This window comes from Chironomus tepperi, unplaced genomic scaffold (genome assembly GCF_022539635.2).
Source record: "Chironomus tepperi strain 1889 unplaced genomic scaffold, CSIRO-AGI_Ctep_v1 contig_421, whole genome shotgun sequence".
NCBI lineage: Eukaryota > Metazoa > Arthropoda > Insecta > Diptera > Chironomidae > Chironomus > Chironomus tepperi.
The window spans coordinates 419,439-438,224 of record NW_027226543.1 but is presented as its reverse complement, the minus strand read 5'-3'; the positions used below and the strand labels follow the sequence as shown (position 1 = coordinate 438,224).

Genomic DNA, 18,786 nt, shown 5'->3' with positions numbered 1-18,786 from the left:
GTCATTTATTTATTTAAGAAATTTACTTGCCAGACTTTTTGTAAACAAACGTCACAGTGCAATTGCACTTTGCGATGCAGATTAGGTAATTTTTCCTCGGACATGAAAAAGAGAAAATCTATGCACTTTGTCGTTTTTTTAAGGGCATTGCTTTATGATTCTCCTGCCATACAAAATAAAATAAAATTAAAAAATTTTTTGCACCTGATATTTTCAGGTGGGACAGTAGCTTATGATCCCAAATGTCAATTCCAATTAAAATTTTGATATGAAAAAGTGACAAAAAACAAAACTGTGTGACATCATTGGTATGGGGATTTTGTCATTTGTTTTGAAGAAATAACGCAGTAAAAAGAGAAAGATCGATAAGAAAAATTTATAATTCTAACAAAAAAATTGTTAAAACTAATCTAAAAGTCGAAAAAATGAAATGAAAATAGTTGAAACGTGATTTTAACACTTGTAAATATATCGGTAATATGAAGTTTTCAAGAAATATCATGGATTTGTGACGAAAATCAAAATATAAAATTTCGCCCATTGTGAAAATGAAAAATTCTGAATATTGTCACGTTTTCATTCATTTACTTTATCAAACTGTGTGATTCATGCTTAAATCATCGTAGAAAATAATGTGTAACAAAATTTTATCAGTTCTGATAAGGTTTAAGCAGTCAATTTGAGGAATTTTCATTTTTATCATAAATATCGATTTTTCATTCATTCCCTGTAGGCACTTGCCACAGATGATTCATTTCTGTGTGTTTGTGCTTACAACTGTTTTCATCATCGGAATTTATTTACATTTTTTTTTCTTTTTCTACGCTTTTTCTCAATTCTAATCATCTTCTTTTCTCTATTTTCATTTCTAGATTGTTTGTAAATAGTTTTTTGTAACATTTTTATTATTACAAAAAAATAAATACTAATAAACGAAAATGACAGAGGAAGGATTGGATTTAACAACCCAAATGGATTATTATCTAAACAGCTCAACATTGAGCAGTATCTTGGGAGGAGATGCACTCCTTTCAACGACAGAAAAACCATTCGCGGATAGCATCAATGAAACCTTTCATAAAGTCATTGCTACAAAAGATATGGTAAACATACTTAAATTGAAAAATCAGTTTTTATAATTAAATTATACAACTAATTATATTTAATTATTTTTTTTATAGCCGCAACTATGTCTTGCTCTGTTATTTTGTTATTTCTGGATAATATACATAACTTTTTACAACTCTAGGTTATTAGGATACTTACTTACAAAAGCAGTTAATAAGTTCTACTTCAGATATGCATACTTCAAAATAGGTAAAGAAATAAATTTATTTTTTCATTCCGTTCATTTCTCACAAATGATAATTTCTTTTAGGATCAATTTCAATTAATCCTTTAGCTGGAAAGGTCATGTTTCGTGATTTGGTTTACATAAATTATGATTACTCAATACGAGTGCAAGATGGGTTTTTTATATTTCGTTGGTGGAGACATTATGTTCCGAAAGATGTCAGTGATGCTCGTACTGACCTTTCACATTCTGAAACAAGATTGTCAATTATGCTTAATGGATTAGAATTACACATATACAATCGTTCGGAGTTATATACGGAGGTTGAAAAAGCATTTGGACTAAAACCATCAATTTTAATTCCAAATGAAAATTTATCAGCAGAAGAGATTGCAAAGATCAAAGAGCAGGCATTGAATTTGGAAAATCAAAAGATTAGTAAGTCAACAAAAAAGAAGGCAAGACCAGAAGCAATGAATGCAAGAACATGGAGAGATCTTATACCAGTAATCAAAGTTGATATTTCATCTGGACGTTTATCATTTGGTAATCGGTTGATTCCTACAACATTATGCATATGTTTGGAAGAAGCACATTGTGTTTATAGTACAAAACCTGCAGTGAATCCGTTAGACAATTTTACACATTTTGTTAAAGCAAAAGTCGAAAATGCAAAAGTACTTTTGGCACCGAGTCCAAGATATGTCGGTATAACTGACGAACCTCCACGGTTTATGGGTGAAGGCTTTGTAGTAATGATGAGTAATTTCCTCGAATTATATTTTTATATGGATGAAGCTGGTCTTGTTCCTGATGAGCCAGTCTTGAGAAGACTAGCAAATGGAGATATGGTTGAAGCAACAACACCTCCAATGTGGGGAATTGATATTAAATGTGGCAAAGGAAATAGTAATATAAGCTATGGTCCATGGGCAGATCGCCAAAGAGATCATTTATACAAATTCTTCTTCCCTCAAACCTTTCAAGAAATGGAGCCCACTCCTGTACAAAGACCTGGAGAACGTCGAATTGTTCATACATTCGATGTTAAGTGGAGTACCATGACAAATGCAACTATTGATATTTTATTTTCCAAAGAAAAAGAAACTAATGCCGTTCATATTAATATTGGTGCTGGTAGCTATCTCGAAGCAGTATTACCATGGATTACATTAAAAGATGGATATTCAACTAAAATAACTGGTCAATTTTTGCATGTAGATGCAACTACTTCATTACAATATAGAAGCTTAGCCGAATTCGAATCTTTACATTTTAATATAAAATTAAGTTATCCATTGCGGTGGAATTCACATCAAGATTGGTCTATTAATCTTGTAGGAGATAAGGCAACTGCGTTCATTGTTTTTGATCATAAAGTGTTCTTTCAGGTAAGTTTATTAAAGTTACTTTTTAATTATATACTAATTTATTTCATTAATTTTTAGTATCTTATTGAAGACTGGGTTAGTAAATCGCCACCAGACATCTTTACATTCATTCCATATACCTGCAAATTTTCAATTCTGATGAAGGAATTTGAAATAATTACCATTAGTAATGAATATAATTGGATAGATTGTTCAAGTACTAATCAAGAAAACAATCATTTAGCATTCTGTGGAGATTTATTTGACTTAAGTTTTGCTCTTCCGTTTGATGATTACTTGCCAAAAACAGTTACGCTTAAATTTTGGATTCATGGAGAATGCTTAGATCTGGCTCTTTATTTGCCTGAAATTTCTACTAGTAGACCAATTGTTCTTGCTATGGATGAAAATGCATCAATTTTATGTCGTGATGGACAAGTTAAGAAGAAAAGTGAGCTATACTCGAACAAATGGAGACGAGTGTGTTCTCGAAAAAATGGTTGGATTGATTGCTGGAGTGTTCCAATATTAGCATTGTCTATTCAATATGTTTATCATCCAATGCCTGCTATGGGTCCTGACCCACAAGCCGATCAAAATCTAACTACACCTGAAAAAGAAGAAATACTCTTATCACCAATGAGAATTCCTAAAACTAAGAAATCTTCAAACTACACATGGTCAAGTTCACAACAACAATTTGATCCTACTTCATTAGAACCTGATGAAGTAACAGTCGAAATAGAAATAGGATCGTCAGTATTATATGCTTATGGATCAATACTCAAACAATTCTACTATTTAAAGGAAAACATTTTTGGTGAAGATCAACATTTTACTGATATGGAAGAGTCGAATGTTAAGAATAGTTCTCGAAAAAATATAAATCTTCATAGTTCAGCTACTAAGAATCAACAGCCACAACAAAAGGAAAAGGAAAAAGAAAAGGAAAAGGATGATCTAAACAAGTCAATTTCAGAAGCTCCTTCATCAGTTGATATAGAAGAAAAACCAAAAAGATTTGATCCTCGTGTTTATCGAACATTAAATGTAAATGTTTTACTTACTATTCATGATATTCAAGCTCACTTAATGAAAAATTGCAATGCCGACGATCCGCCATGCCCCATAGTTTTAATAGAAAGACTTGGATTTGAAATGGAAAAGAAGTATCATGAAACGATGCTTCAAGTTCTGGTTTCGCCAGCATTTCTAATTTCACCTGATACATATTTACGTCCTTCAAAAGAAAAACATTTAAAGCAAGGTCATCTATTATTATCAGCTTTGCAAATTCGCGGACATGCAATGTTCAGTAATGAAGGTCGATCTTTAGACGATGAAACCTTAGAATATGCATGGCTTCTTGAAATACAACTTGGAAAATTGTCTGGAAAGCTGACATTGCCTCAGTTGACACATGTTTTACTTGGTCTAGAGACAATGGCATATCTTGCACTTGATCCAGAAAATGATTTAAAAAGTCCAAAATCATTGATATATTGTCATCATGGAGCTGATGCAAATACATGCAAAGACACAAAAGAAGTAATTAAATATCGATGTCCATCAAGCGAGGACATAAAATATAAAATGCTACGAATAGCTATAGATGCAATAGATATTTATATAGTTGAAAATGGATGTGCTTTGCACTCATGGATGTCTCCAGTTCGATTCGCAATGTGTAATTTACATGGACTTCAAGTCAAAAATGGAATAACCGTTCTTATACCTAATGTATTGGTGCGTCACTTTGTATCAACAGGTGGTCATTATACACAATTTAATGGAAATTCGCATAGTAATACAAATACAACTGGTAGCGGTAGATCAGCAAAATTACATAGTCAAGCATCAAAGTCAGATGAAAAGAAAGAAGATTTAAATTTATTAGTGAAACGGGGTGATGAAGCATCTATCATGGCTAAAAAGGAAAATGAATATGGGCTTTACAGGCGAGGATCTAAGGATAGAGATCAAGATACAATATATGGCTCACTTCGTCGATCTCGTGATGAAACTCATTTTAAACGTGATGATATTTACGCTTCTATTCATTCTCGTGATAAAACTCGTGATAGCGATAGTTTTCATGAGCCTTGGCTCGAAGTCGGTTGTGTTTCCTTTGGACCTTTAATTTTAGAAACAGCTACGGCTTTACCTATACCAGAACATTGCTTACATCTTGTGCAAAATGACTATTTAAAGCTTCATGATGAGAGATCAAAAAGACTTAATTTCCTTTGGTCATCAACATCACTAGATACAGTAAAATGTGGTTGTTTAGGAGGCTGTTTATTCTTTGGATCAAATAGGAATGGTCCGAAATTTTTTAAACCATCAGCGCAAGATTTACAAGATGGAATTAATATAGCAAGATATCATATTATATCAACTAAGGAATATGGGTTTGGACAAAGTTTATTTCATGAAGGTCTACTCGTTTTCCATACGCCTCCATATAGTTTACAATCAATATCATTACAAGAATGTTTTGAATATATTAATAAGAACACTAGTAGGACATCCAAAAATACTCTAGATACTAAGTCACCACTTCCTCAAAAACATGAAAATAATATCCATAGTCAACATAAAAGTGAAGTTTCTCCAAATAGTACATTTATTAGAGATAAATCAGGAAGATCAACATTAGAGCGAGTAAAAGATAGCAATTCGCCTATTACAGCCGAAAGACGTGGCAGAAGATTTTCGTATACAAATGCTAGGTGAGTGACTAAATTTTTTATTCGATATTAATAATCAGGGCAATATCGATTGATGTGATCAGAAAGAATTCTAGCACAGCTTTGAAATGGTTGCCCTAAATTAATAAAATCAAATCAGTAGCAACAGGTGAAAATTTTCAACATCTCAGAAATATTTCGTATAATGCTACGTACAGACATTAATTTAATTTCCAATTAAATCATAACTTATTTTCCGAAAGTAACTAATGAATTTTCAAACACAATTTTTAGGCACGATGTTCCGTATCGCTTACTGGATTCAAGTCCTAAGCCTCAGATTAAGCTTGCTGACTTACGCCAACATCATTCACAGCGAGATGATGATGTAGATATGCTTTCAAAGTCTGCACCACAAACTTCGCACTCAATTCCATCAGATTCAGAACATTCACTTAGTCCAAAACTATCTGATGAAGTAACCTTGAGAGATGTACAGAGAACAATTTCTCTAACATCTGAAAATCAATCAGAAGCTTTCTTCAGTGCAGATGAGGATGTTCATGCGTCAAGAAGTTCGAGCTTAAAAACAACAGATGGAACTTTACCATTAGTCATTCCTAAAAAGAGGTTCGCATCTGATTTGAGTATAACAGGCTTACCGGACAATGGAAAACTTTCGAGTCACAGAAGTGATTATGAAATTCACACACCCGAGCATAGAAGTTTGCCGGCAAGACCACAAAGTACTGCAGAAATGGTAAGTTTCCGTGTTAAATAATAATTAAATAACTAAATTTTAGTAGAGCTTGAAATTGTTTTATATTAAATAGTTAATATTCATAACAGAACATTTTGTCATAAGTCATTAGTGTAGCGACCTTTTAACCTTAATAATAAGAACATATACTAATACTAACTCTTTGAATAATGTAACACGTTAGACTGATGACGAGAGAAGGTTGCATAATTTAGCGACGCCTTTAAGAAAATTTAATAACATTTCACCGCGCCCTGTGTATTTTAAACCTGTATACGACGTGAGTAGTGCTCCTACTGTTTGATTGATGTTTAATGTCTGAAATTACAAACTAATTCGATAAAAACTAATTCGCTTATATTATTGTTTGTCTAATTTGCTATTAAATTCTTATTCATCTGCATTATTAGAGAATGGTTATTAAATTATAATTTCATTAAATGTTTCAATTATGCTTTATGACAATTTTCTTAATCAAACTATTTCTTTTTAGATCAATCCTGATTCATCGGAGTCACAATCTTTATCCTCAAATTCATTCATATCAGCACTATCATCACAAGAAGACATGACACTTGTCAATTTACACATGCAAGCAAATAGACCAATTGTTGATTCACCACTTTTAATGGCATCATATCTTACCCATCTTGCTCAGGTAAAATACAGCTCTTATTTAATATCGCTAGACTTATGAATAATAACAACTTCCATCAACAGGTTCGCTGCTCAAATTGGTCTAACTGTTCACTGCCTCTGGGATCGGATGCATTTTCAATGCCATTATTTCAAAAGAATGATGATGGCGGACTAGTTTACATTGGAAGTAAACTTGTTCCTCATTTTGATAATTATTCACATTGGAGAGAAATAAAAATCATATCACGTTTTGATGCTAGTGCCTCTACAAGTAATTCAACTATTCCTCCATCATGTGCAGCCCCACCCAGATCACATCCATGGGATCCAATGGTTCTTATTAGAAATCATGATCAAGAAAAAGAAAAAAGTGAAGGTGGTAATAAATCGGAAGATGAATTTCTCGGTACATTCCATGGTGATACACCAGCTTCTCGTACTTCTATAGTTGTTCGTTTTAAAGGACATATTGATATTATGCTTACACCTTTACTTCTTGAATCAAGTCAACGTATGGTTGAATCATTGATCCCAACATTATCGTCATTACATCCATTAACTGTGATTAATACTCTACATAACTCATGTGTTAGTAAAGTTGAAGCGATGAATATATTAAAAAGAGATCAATCCAGAAGTTATTGGTCTCAAGTTCATTCCAATTCTAAACGTTCTACGACTGAAAGAAATTTACAAGCAGGCATGCCAATTATGACTGATATGTACGAGGAAAGTATTTCAACGCAATTACAAGGATTGGTAGTGTTACCAAAAGTGAATATTTCTTTAATACAAGCAGCAGTTGTTGAAGAAGTCATATCATTTGCAGCACTAGACAATATTCAAGAATTAAGTTGTTCTAGCTTACTCGCCGTATGTTTTGACAATATATCAATGAAATTTCATATTGGTAAACAAACAAAAGCCTGCATGCAAACTGTTTATACTCAACCAACTATAAGATCGGGTATGGGATTGAAGAAAGGTGGCCTTTTAAGCAATACAAAAGCATTTATTGCACACTTATCAAATGCAAATCGTCCAGAAACCGGACCTTTGGAAGCAATTCTTATTGAAACGTCAGAAAATCAATTGGAAGAATTAGTGTTAACACTTGATATTGGAAAAGCACATGCTCAATTAAGAAGACTGAAAAATGAAGGATTCTCGCAAGAATCGCAGACAATAATTACTGCAATTCCTTCCCATCGAAGTCGTGCAATGTTTGATTGTACGAAATTTCCCGAAGAGAATAGTGATTTAAATGGTTTAGGTTTTATAATGTGTGAATGTGGTTTAGAAGGCATTAGTGTAAGAATTGTTAAAAGATCACAGTTTGAAAAGTTTGAAAATAGTGACGATAGCTTTAAAACGGTAACAGAACAAACAAAAAATGTTACAGATCCAACAAATCCTGGAATGAATATAGTTCAACTATTCAATGAAGGTGGATCAATGAAAGCCGCTGAAGCTATAGCCACTACTGTTAAACAAATGACAATGAAGAAGCCTTCTACTCCAAAACCATCAACTAGTTCCCGTGAAAGTAAAGTGAAGCAACCTGAACAAAGGGATTCATTTAAAAATGGAAGTGAGAAGGAATCTGTTATAATTTTAGAAGATGATCCTGAAATGAATGAAACACCACAAACAAAATTAAATTCCACGCCTATTAATGCACCTAAAGAACCATCACCTGATAATGGAAAAATTTCATCATGTGTTATTGATTTAAAAACTACTTGGTTTAATTTCGCTGCACCTCCTCGTGCTCCTATAACAAAGAAAATTGATTACTCAAGACTTGATTGGAATCTTTTATCGACAGCTGCTCCATCGATAACTGCATGGATGAATCCTGCTAATAAATTGGCAATCAAAGTTGTCGCATTAGTTCGAATGTATTATCAAAGAGAAACTGCCGTTATTACATCCCTCATGTGTGAATCATTGGAAGATCAAACTAACTATCGATTACCAAAATCACGATATCCAATGAAATTTACTCCAATGGCAAAAACATTACAGGATGATTGCAGTTGCAAACTGTTCACAATCATGCAGAATTTTGTTGCATTGAGAACAGTTGAAAAAATTGAGGAAAATTTGAAGCATCAATTTGTTCCACCATTGTCAACATTGAGACAGGTTTGTATGACTTTTGAGTTCTATTGGATCAGTTTTGTTAATGTTAATATTATTTTCTAGGGTGTAATTGTGCTAAGTCGACAATGGAAGTCAATTCTTTATAATCCAATGTTGTTTGAACATCAATATAAGAGAAAACTAAACAGACCAAGTGTCAGTGTGAGATATTCAGGACAAGCAGCTGATGAAGTAAGTTGAACACAATTTTCACCTACTAGATTTTGCTCACATTTTTAAATGGCTTAGTTTTTTTGGATAATTCAAAGAAAGTGCAAGAGAAATTAGTAGATTAACTATTTATAAGTTCCATGTAAATTATTTTTTGATTTGAATCTTATGATTTTTCACTTCAATTTACGAAAATTACAGCAACAATTAGGTATTTATGGTAAGTTCTCAAAAAAACAAAACATTCTATATTGCCTGCTTAGAAAACTTGGGCAATGCAAATGCAATGCGATGTTTTACTGTGTGAATTCATCTTAAAAAATATCATTTCACTATCTGCACTTATGATTCTTTTTTATTTCAAAGCAAAAATCATAAACAAATATTGCAATCAGAATTTCTCTTTTTATTAACAATTGAGCAAATCCTATTATTCCAAGAAATGCATCTTTCTTTCCATTAACAAAAATCACTCATTACAAATTTTACAGGATGAAGAAAATGATGATGAAAATGTCGAAATGCTGAATCCGACAATAGATAATTTATTGAATCCAGATGATGAAAACGAAAGTACTTTGCTATTAAAACAACGTCCATTAAGTCAACATGGTAAGAATATTTCATCATGTTTTCATTTGTATGTTGCCTTTTCCTTTGTATGTCTCCATCATACTATGGTTTGTGGCTTTCGGTTATGGACTGAACTTTACTATCATTTAATTGTATATTCCTAAACGTATAATTTCTCTTATTTTCTTTTTTAACTAATGATAATTAAATCTCTTTAGTAATAAACATTGCGGATGAGCTGACGAATATGCCGAAATTTTCTGAATCTGTTAATTCATCACCAAGTACGATTTCCTCGAAAAAGTAAGCAAGAAGTTCTTTTAAATCTTTAACTGTAATTTAATAATATTTTATTTTTTTAGGAAAAAGAATCAATCGTTTAAGCATACTGTACCACCGCCATCGTCTCGTTCTAGTATGCAAATGTTTCCGATGATATCGGGCTTTGTGGAAAAGCAGGATGGCAAAATAGAGTACGGAACACTGAAGAGTGGATCTATTCATTCACTTGTCAGTTCGAATGGCTCAAATGATCATCGCATTCCACCTCCACGACCACCACCACCAAAAAGATATCAACCACAAACACAAAATGATTCAAACGTTAAGGATGATTTGTATTCATGGATGGCAAAACAACAGACATCATCAACAAAATTGGATGATATGAAAGCTGAAAAAACTGAAAATTTCAGACCAATGTCACCATCAAAACCAAACATTTCGACATTCAGTGAATATCCTGTGCAAGATTCAGGCAGACTTCTTGATGCTCATTTAATTTTTGAGCCATTGTTAACATGTTTAGGTGTGATGCCGACTAAACGTTACGACAACCAAAAAGAATCATCGTTGGAAAATTTAGGCACGAACTTATCACTTATGTGTTTATTCGAAACATTTAGAATCGATATTGTTGTAAGCGAAGCAAGTGATAAACGTCCAAAGGCAAAAATTAATAAGAAATCTAATGGTAAATTTTCATTAAATTGTGGAAATGAAACACCAGCATTCTTATCAGAACGAATCGACATTGAACTGGAAATCGTGAAAATGACAGAAGGTCTTACAGATCAGAAACAATTGTATATTTCTCGTGGTCAATTGAAAAAACACATGAGTACAGTTGTCAATTTTAGCTTGAATATACGCTATATATCTCAACAAGTCAATATGCCATTGTTAAGATTGCTTCATCAAATATCAAATATGTATACAAATGTAAAGGAAGCCCAAGATGAGATGAAAGAACAACCAGAAACAAAAAGGAGCTTACCATTAAAAGATGAATCTAGTTTGGCTTCAGAAATGAATGATGCAACACTAATTGGTAGCATTCATGAAGCCCCACTTGATAATTTAGATTATAGCGATGAAAGATATGATAAATTTAATGAGATGGTAGCTTTTCCAATTGGACATTCCATAAGTCGTACTAAAATGCCTCCTCTTGGTCCATTAATACCATTGCCATCAACATCATCAGGTGGAAGACAGAGACCACCACAGAGTTTTGCCCAAAAATTAAGGTCAACGGGAAAAACAGTTAAAGGAAAGTTAGGATATACAAATCTGAGTGAAGCTGTATCAACTCCTAATAAACCTAGTCCATCAACTCCAACATTTGAACATGCAATTCAAAAAATGAATTTAGAACCAAAGAATTCACTAACAGGAGCAATAATTACTGCCGAACCATACGTAGAAAGTTGTTTACCACAAGGTAATCTGGACAACATTATTATCGAGTCACCAAAATGCTGGACAACGATATATAACTTACTTGACATCTATGCTGCAATGCCTGAAATGAAAACCTTAACACACAAATTATCCCTGTCGCCAGACACAATTGCAAATTTAAAGTCTAAATTGAAGACTGGAAATCTACCTGAGAATCAGCAAAACATGAATGACAGTAAAAATGAATACGACAATAAAAATAAGAGCTCTGATGTCCAACAGACTTTACAGCAAAGTTCAGAAAAAACTCGTATTGTTGTATTTGGAGTCGTTAAAATTCATAAAACAAGATTATTAGCTACACTCAGTGGTTTGAAATTAGAAGCTGAAATAACTTCATTCCATAGCAGCACAACATGGCGAAAGAAAACAAAACCAGCTGCATTAGAATTTAGCTTAACAGGTCAAATTGGACGAGCAATGATTGTACTGCTTGAAGGGGTTGCACCAAATCAACAAACTGTCGTAAAAGTAACTGTTGGTAAAAGTCAAACGCTTTATTCGAGTGTTACTAAACGTGGAAAAGATAAAAATAATGGTCTACTTACTGTTGGAGCAATATTCATTGATATTCCATTACATCCAATTCAATTACATGGAATGGTTACTCGTTCATCAAAACAACTATCAAATACGCTGCAAGAACTTCGTGTAACCAGATCATCTGCTCGTTCTTCAAAACCCAATGAAGACTTAGAATCTCCACTGCACTCAAAGGAGACAAAGGAAAAGAAAACAGTTAATGCTCCACAACAGCCTCAACAAAATCCAAAGACGAATAAAATGAGAACAACACAAATGCAACAAAACGATCAAAATCAAAGTGGATTTTTACAACCACTTGTTATGCAGTTCAATGTCTTCTTCCAAAGCCTATCCATTACTGCTTCTTTACTGCCGTCATTACAAGCTCAATATAAAATGGATAATGTAACTGGAAAAGGAACCTCTGGAGAGAAAGCAAATTTTACAATCGATTTACCTTCTCAATCATTGTCTTTTATTACAAAAGCAACACCTCAAGATACAAATGTGAATTTGCCTCCACAAGCATCAATTCCTTTACCTTTAGTCCATATTAGAGCTGAATTTATACCCGAAGAAGCTATGGCGAAATCTAAAGATACTCAAATCGATGGTGTTGTTCTTCGTCAAGGAGGCTATCTATCAGCGTCAGCAGAGATTGGAGAATTTGAAAAATGTCTAACAACAGATTTGCTTAATCACCTCGTGTTCGTCCAAAAAGTGTTTATGAAAGAAATCAATGAAGTAGTTCAGAAAATATATGGTGGTGAAAAACCTGTTCCATTGTGGCTTGAAGACCAAGAAGAACAACATCATTCAACAAATTTGAAGAGAATTTTGTTTTCTTTAAATATTCATGTTAAACGTATCCAATTGACTGCTACAACACCATGCTCAAGTGCAGTTAGATTTGAAACAAATTCAATAGATTTTCATTTATCAAATCGTGTGAAGAACCTTGCAGATGTATCCCATACAAAATTATTTGGAAAAGCACAAATTGATTTAAATCTTTCACTCGGACAGATAATTAAAAATGTTATTTTTGATGAAGCAGAGCCCGAATTCAAGCAATATGCTTTCTTTAATACAACAATTGGCTTTAGAAATGCATTCCAAAATGAAATGTTGGATGATGATCGAGAATTAGTATTAATAACATTAAAACGTCCACTTGTTTACTTTCAACCAATTGCTATAGATAAAGCAATTCTTGTATGGTTAAACTATAAAACTGCATATGAGTACTGGGCAGAAAAGAGAGCTAATTTGAATATGGAAATTTTAACAGCTACACAACAAGTTTTTGAGAAAGTTCCATTTAGTCATTTGAGCTCATCAAATCTTTCAACCTTATTTTTACAATTGACAGTTGAAGACATGGGAATATGTATGCCATTAAACACACCACCATCAAATCATACTTGGGGTACACGAACAATTGTGCAAGATATTGAACAAAAGAAATTTGTTGTGATAACTTTAGAAAACACAATCATATCAGCCTGTAGTTCAGGATCTTTAGTATCGAAAGGAAAATTTGTAGGACTTTGTTTCCGTTTTGCTGATGATTTTGATTCCTGTCTAGACGATTGGAAACCAAATTTAGTAGACGATTTAATGAATTTATGTATTGTAAGTGAAGGTACATATGAAGTTTGTTCAACAACAGTTGCATCGAAAAAACCAAATGAAAATGCTAAATGGTTCCTCAATGTAAAATGGCAAATGGAGGGTGTAGACATCAATTTAGACGTAAACATTGGAAAACATCTATCATCATTAGGTCATACACTTACAATAATGCAAGCAGGTACTGAGGAAGAGGAAGAAGATCCAGTTACCCTTGAGAGTCCAGATAGTGATAGTTATTCTGGTAAAGTTTATCATGATGTTCATCAGAAACCTAAAAAGGCGCTTGATTCTCTACCATCATTCTTATTCGATCCAACTCTGGATACAAAGAAACGATCTCTTTTGATGGAAAATGAAATAAACGAACAAACAAAAGTAATAAGTGATTTAAGAAGCTTAGGAGCAAGCATAAACACAATATTACATGAAGAAAGGAAGTTAGAAGAATTATATGCACTTTGCTACAAATATTTCCGAAGAGATATGATACAAGTAAGATCTAATAAGATTCTAAGTATTTTAAAGTTACTAATGTGAATATTTATTTTTAATTTTATAGAAACTTAAACGTCCATCAACTCTGAAGCGCTCAATTATGATGTCATCAAATCGATCAAAATCATTTGTTGCTCCATCACCTACTCACGATTCAGAATATTGTAGTGAGATTATAGGAACAATTGATGAGTGCTCAGAAATGACCAAATCTCCTTCCTCTGGAAGTTCGTCAAACTTTAAAATTAAAATACCACAACGTGTCCAATTTTCCGATTCATTAAGAAGACAAGCATCTTTGCCGAGTGCTGATTCAGACATAAGTTTTCCAGAAGGAGGTCCAGAATGGCCTACCTTATCATCGTCATTAAGCGAAGAATCTCCAACTATGAATGTTGATGGGGAAAATGTTGAGTTAAGACGTAAAAGTACACAGCCAAACACACAGAAACCACATGAACCGAACATCGATTTTGAACTTGATGTTAAAGTGGTAATTAACTCTGGAAAATGTGTGTTACACACGAAAGAAATGAGCGATGAAAAGCTTTCGAGCTATGCAAGTGCTGTGAAAACACATAGACGTGAAAGAAGCTTAGGAAATAATGATTATAACAGTCCACTGCCGTCAAGAAGAAACAAAGACAAAACTAAATTTAAATACAATCCTTCATCACTTATTGATTTAACAGCATTTCACATACCTGGTTTAGATGTAAAATTGCATTATCAATCAAAGACGATATTAGAAGAAGCTTCATCAAAAAATCAAAGTCACATGTTGGATCCATTTGGAATGCCGCTACCATCAGTTAATACATCACGTAGATTAAGTACCAAACGTGCATCTTTATTTGCTTGGATAGTTCTTCAAAGTATTCCCGAAGAAACGATAATCTCACCACATATATTGGAATTCTTAGAACAAACACTTGATCCATTACCAACATCACAATTTATGGCACCGACATCAAATCCTGTTAATTTAGAGATGCTTGAGCATAATTATGTAGTTTATGCATCATTCCCTGTTGATGTTATAGTATATTTCCATATGAAACCATCAACATTTAGATTTTCGTGTTTACCAATCTCTCGCGTAGAATGTATGCTTCAATTACCAAGTTTAGATATTATATTCAGCTCTAAACGTCAAGAAGAAAATATTTCAAGTGATTTAAAGGAATCAAAGGTTAAAGCAATAGGAGGATTAAGTGTAACAGGATGTTTAGCAGATTTCAATGTGTACATCTTTCATCCATATGGAGGTGGTAGCAAGAAAGCAACTGCAAATAAAGAATCTCAACCATTTTCACCACTCACTGATAGTGAACGAAAAGATTCACTGAGCATATGTGTAGAATTTGTGAAGTTTCATATAACAAGATCAAGAAAATTGAATTTTGAGTCTAATTTGCCAAGAAAATCTATAGATCAAAGTTCATCCAGAGCTAAGATACGTTTCAATAGTATCATTGATATAGGAACGGCATCTTTCAAATATGATATGAGACGATTGACAGAAATATTAGCATTCCCAAAAGCATGGTACCGACGAAGTATCATTCGACGTTTATTCCTTGGAGATCTTAGTGTTCAACAAACTAATATTAATGATGATGATTTAGACTCAATGTCTGCAAACTTGAATTCAAATGTAACTCGTTCTCCGAATGAAAAGTCACCATTGTTCCTTACAAAACAGAAAATGAAACTTAATTTGGAGAATGAACTTAAAGGTGCTACAAGTAATGCAAAAACTAAAACTAAATATTCTACACCAGAAGCAGTAACAATATCCCCAACTGGTGATCATCAATATTCGTCTTGGGAAACATTGGTTCTATTTGCAATTAACTTTACAAAGTTGAATGTTCAAATGAACATGGGAAATGTCATGGGAAATTGCTTATGGTTGTCTAAGGCATTTAGAAGCGACGGAAGTTTAAGTATTGGAAGTTCTGGATATAAAAATCTTTACATTGGATTAGGACTCGGTAGTTCATCACTTGAGTCAAAAGGTGGTATTGTAGGAGGAATAGTTGAATTAAACAGTATTCATACTCATTTACAAGTGTGTGAGGAACCAAATTACGAACCAGACCACAAAATTGGCATAAAATTCAAAGCGTTTGAGTGTAAATTAGATTATATGGGTACAAGTGTTTTGATGATGCGAATAAGTGACTTTAGTGCTGGCCTTAAAGATGAATGGAAACGTTCAACAAAATCATATTCCATTCCAAAACGACCACTTATCATACTTATTCATGGTGATTTGAAATGGGACCAAATACAAATCATGATATCACGAGCAACTACTGCTGATATACTTAAAATGTTTTACAAACTAGAAGATTTCTTCTCACAGCAATTTAAATCATCAAAACGTGTATTCACAAGTTTAGAACCAAAATTACAACAAACGGATAGTATGAGACGAAAGCAACAGCAACAAAAGAAAAAATTGTCGTCTTCGCAAACAGATGAAAACATTCAAATGTCAATAGAAGCTCGTCATCATCGTCATTGGCAAAAACCTCTTAAACGTGCAATGGGAATGTATATTTCATCTTTAAAGAATCCTCTTCCAAAAAATATCATGCTTGGTGGTACTATGGAACTGCATGGAAAAAATATTTCATTGGCATGTTTCCATGGTATCAACTTTAAGTCAAAGTCTTGGGCATTATTTAGTCTTCGAGAGCCTTGCATAAATTTTGCAACGGAAGCTCAACAAGTGGAAAAAACTGGAGAATTCCATATCAACCAGACATTAACATTTGGATTAGGTCTCGATATTCAACATTCCGTATCACAACATCATTCAATGGCTACTGTTGTAAGAATGACACGTAATGTCATTTTTCCACCTCAGTTTAAGACACTGCAAGAATGGTTCCATTATGCATTCACTAACAGTGAAATTGATGGTAAATATTTTTATTGAAACTAAAAAAAAATTAAATTTTACTAATCTTTCGCAAACATTTACAGATGTCAACAGATTTCCCATATTTGAGAAGGATTCAAGAGAACCAAATACGAATTCTATAGAGCGAGAACGTATAAGAAGTTCAACATCACAGCCTTCAAATGTTAAATTACAGGATCACAATCATAATCGTGAAGTGATATTTGCTTTGCCGAGCTTACAATTGCATTTTAAGACAGAACATTTACAACCAATGGTTCCGGACATAAAAAGTAAGATCAAATATAGGTTGACTTCTATTATTCTATAATCATATTTTAATTTATTTTTTATAGCTGAAAAACCAGTGGTTGAATGTAGTTTTATAACAAACTTCGAAGATCACTTGTTTGTAACAGTCGATGCAGATGCATTCTTCTTTTTGCATGACCTTATAACATCATATTTGAAAGAAAAAGAAAAAGTAGTGATAACACAGGCTGCAAGAGCAGGCTCACCAAATTTATCAGGCAGCACTGGTGGTCAAAATTCAAATAATCTTGAGGTATCGTCAGCAAATGTTGGTGCTTCAACGTTGTCGATGGCAAGTGACACTTTATCAGTAATGTCACATTTAGGTGCATCAGGAAGTCAGAAGAATCTTGAAAATCTATCACAAGGATCTTCAGCTTCTAATATTAACAGTTCAGAAGATCTACGACATGCTGTTAGTAGTAAAAAGATTGCTGGTGGATCAAAATTAGATAAAGTAGAAACTGAGATATCTCTTAGCATGGACTGGAGAAACTTTAACTGTAAAACATGGCATTTGGAACCTACAATAAGGTAACGTAGTTTTTGGTACTAGTCTGGCAATTTAATATTTATGTCCAATTTCGTTTTTTAGATTATTATCCTGGGCAGGACAGCAAATAGAACCTTACGGTATTGATTTCATTTTGAACAAATTAGGATTTAGCCATGCTCGAACAACCATACCGAAATGGCTACAACGTGGATTTATGGATCCGTTAGATAAATTACAATCATTGCTGATTATGCAGCTTATTTTAATGGTGGAGGAAAATAAAAATCAAGATGAAGACACATCGAAAAAATTAAAAGATGCGACAAAATAAACAAGCGCCAGTGAAAACACACATTTACCTACCTATATGATAAAGATAATTAAACAAAATTTTTAATCAATACAATAATGCAACATGGATGATAAATTATAATCCAATCAAGTATATATAACAAATATGAAACGACTATACTCATTAGCTAATTTTTTAAACGTGGGAACTTCCTAAAAGGATCATAGAAACAATTGCATTTAAAATTATATATGGGGAACTCTTAGAAATTCCTGTCTTTCTATTCGTCTTCTTCTATCAACATTTTAAACCAAAGGAAATAAAGTCTAACTTTTAAATAAATCTTTTTTGGACATGATGGCATAGCATGAATTATTAAATTGCCGTGCTATTTATTGGAACATATAATAATTCGAAATAGGTGTCAATAAATAAATTATACATAAAGGAAACAATGAATTATTTTTAATCATTTTATTAAATTACAGTAGTTCGAGTGACAGTTATCCAAAAATTTTGAATTTTGTATAACAAAAACTGCTATAATGGTAATATCCATGTCTATTAGGAAAATTCTGCGAATATTAAATTTTCTTGATATTTTCTTCCAATTTCAATGAAATCTTGATGATTGCTAACATAACATGAATAACAAACGAATAAATCTAGTCATAAATTATTCTAAAAAAAGACATTAATAAAAATAAGTAAATTTCAGAAAAGACGGTCAAT

The 18,786-nt window shown here is 32.9% G+C and overlaps 1 protein-coding gene across 3 annotated transcripts; it reads left to right on the top strand.

The window, feature by feature from the left end:
• Positions 1 to 350: 350 nt before the first annotated feature.
• tweek (transmembrane protein KIAA1109 homolog tweek) lies at positions 351 to 18,509 on the top strand. Of its 3 annotated transcripts, none has more exons than XM_070649173.1 (17): positions 351 to 474; positions 873 to 1,103; positions 1,182 to 1,317; positions 1,379 to 2,685; positions 2,743 to 5,396; positions 5,649 to 6,114; positions 6,299 to 6,394; positions 6,608 to 6,772; positions 6,835 to 8,901; positions 8,962 to 9,090; positions 9,561 to 9,681; positions 9,861 to 9,945; positions 10,005 to 14,037; positions 14,105 to 16,973; positions 17,038 to 17,247; positions 17,311 to 17,800; positions 17,862 to 18,509. In XM_070649173.1, the coding sequence occupies exons 2-17, from the start codon at positions 939 to 941 to the stop codon at positions 18,091 to 18,093; spliced, it is 15,225 nt and encodes a 5,074-aa protein (XP_070505274.1). In that variant the 5' UTR covers positions 351 to 474; positions 873 to 938; the 3' UTR covers positions 18,094 to 18,509. The 3 variants fall into 3 exon arrangements, with proteins under 3 accessions (XP_070505274.1, XP_070505276.1, XP_070505275.1); XM_070649175.1 differs by lacking the exon at positions 9,561 to 9,681 and adding an exon at positions 9,271 to 9,289; XM_070649174.1 differs by lacking the exon at positions 6,299 to 6,394.
• The last annotated feature ends 277 nt before the right edge of the window (positions 18,510 to 18,786 follow it).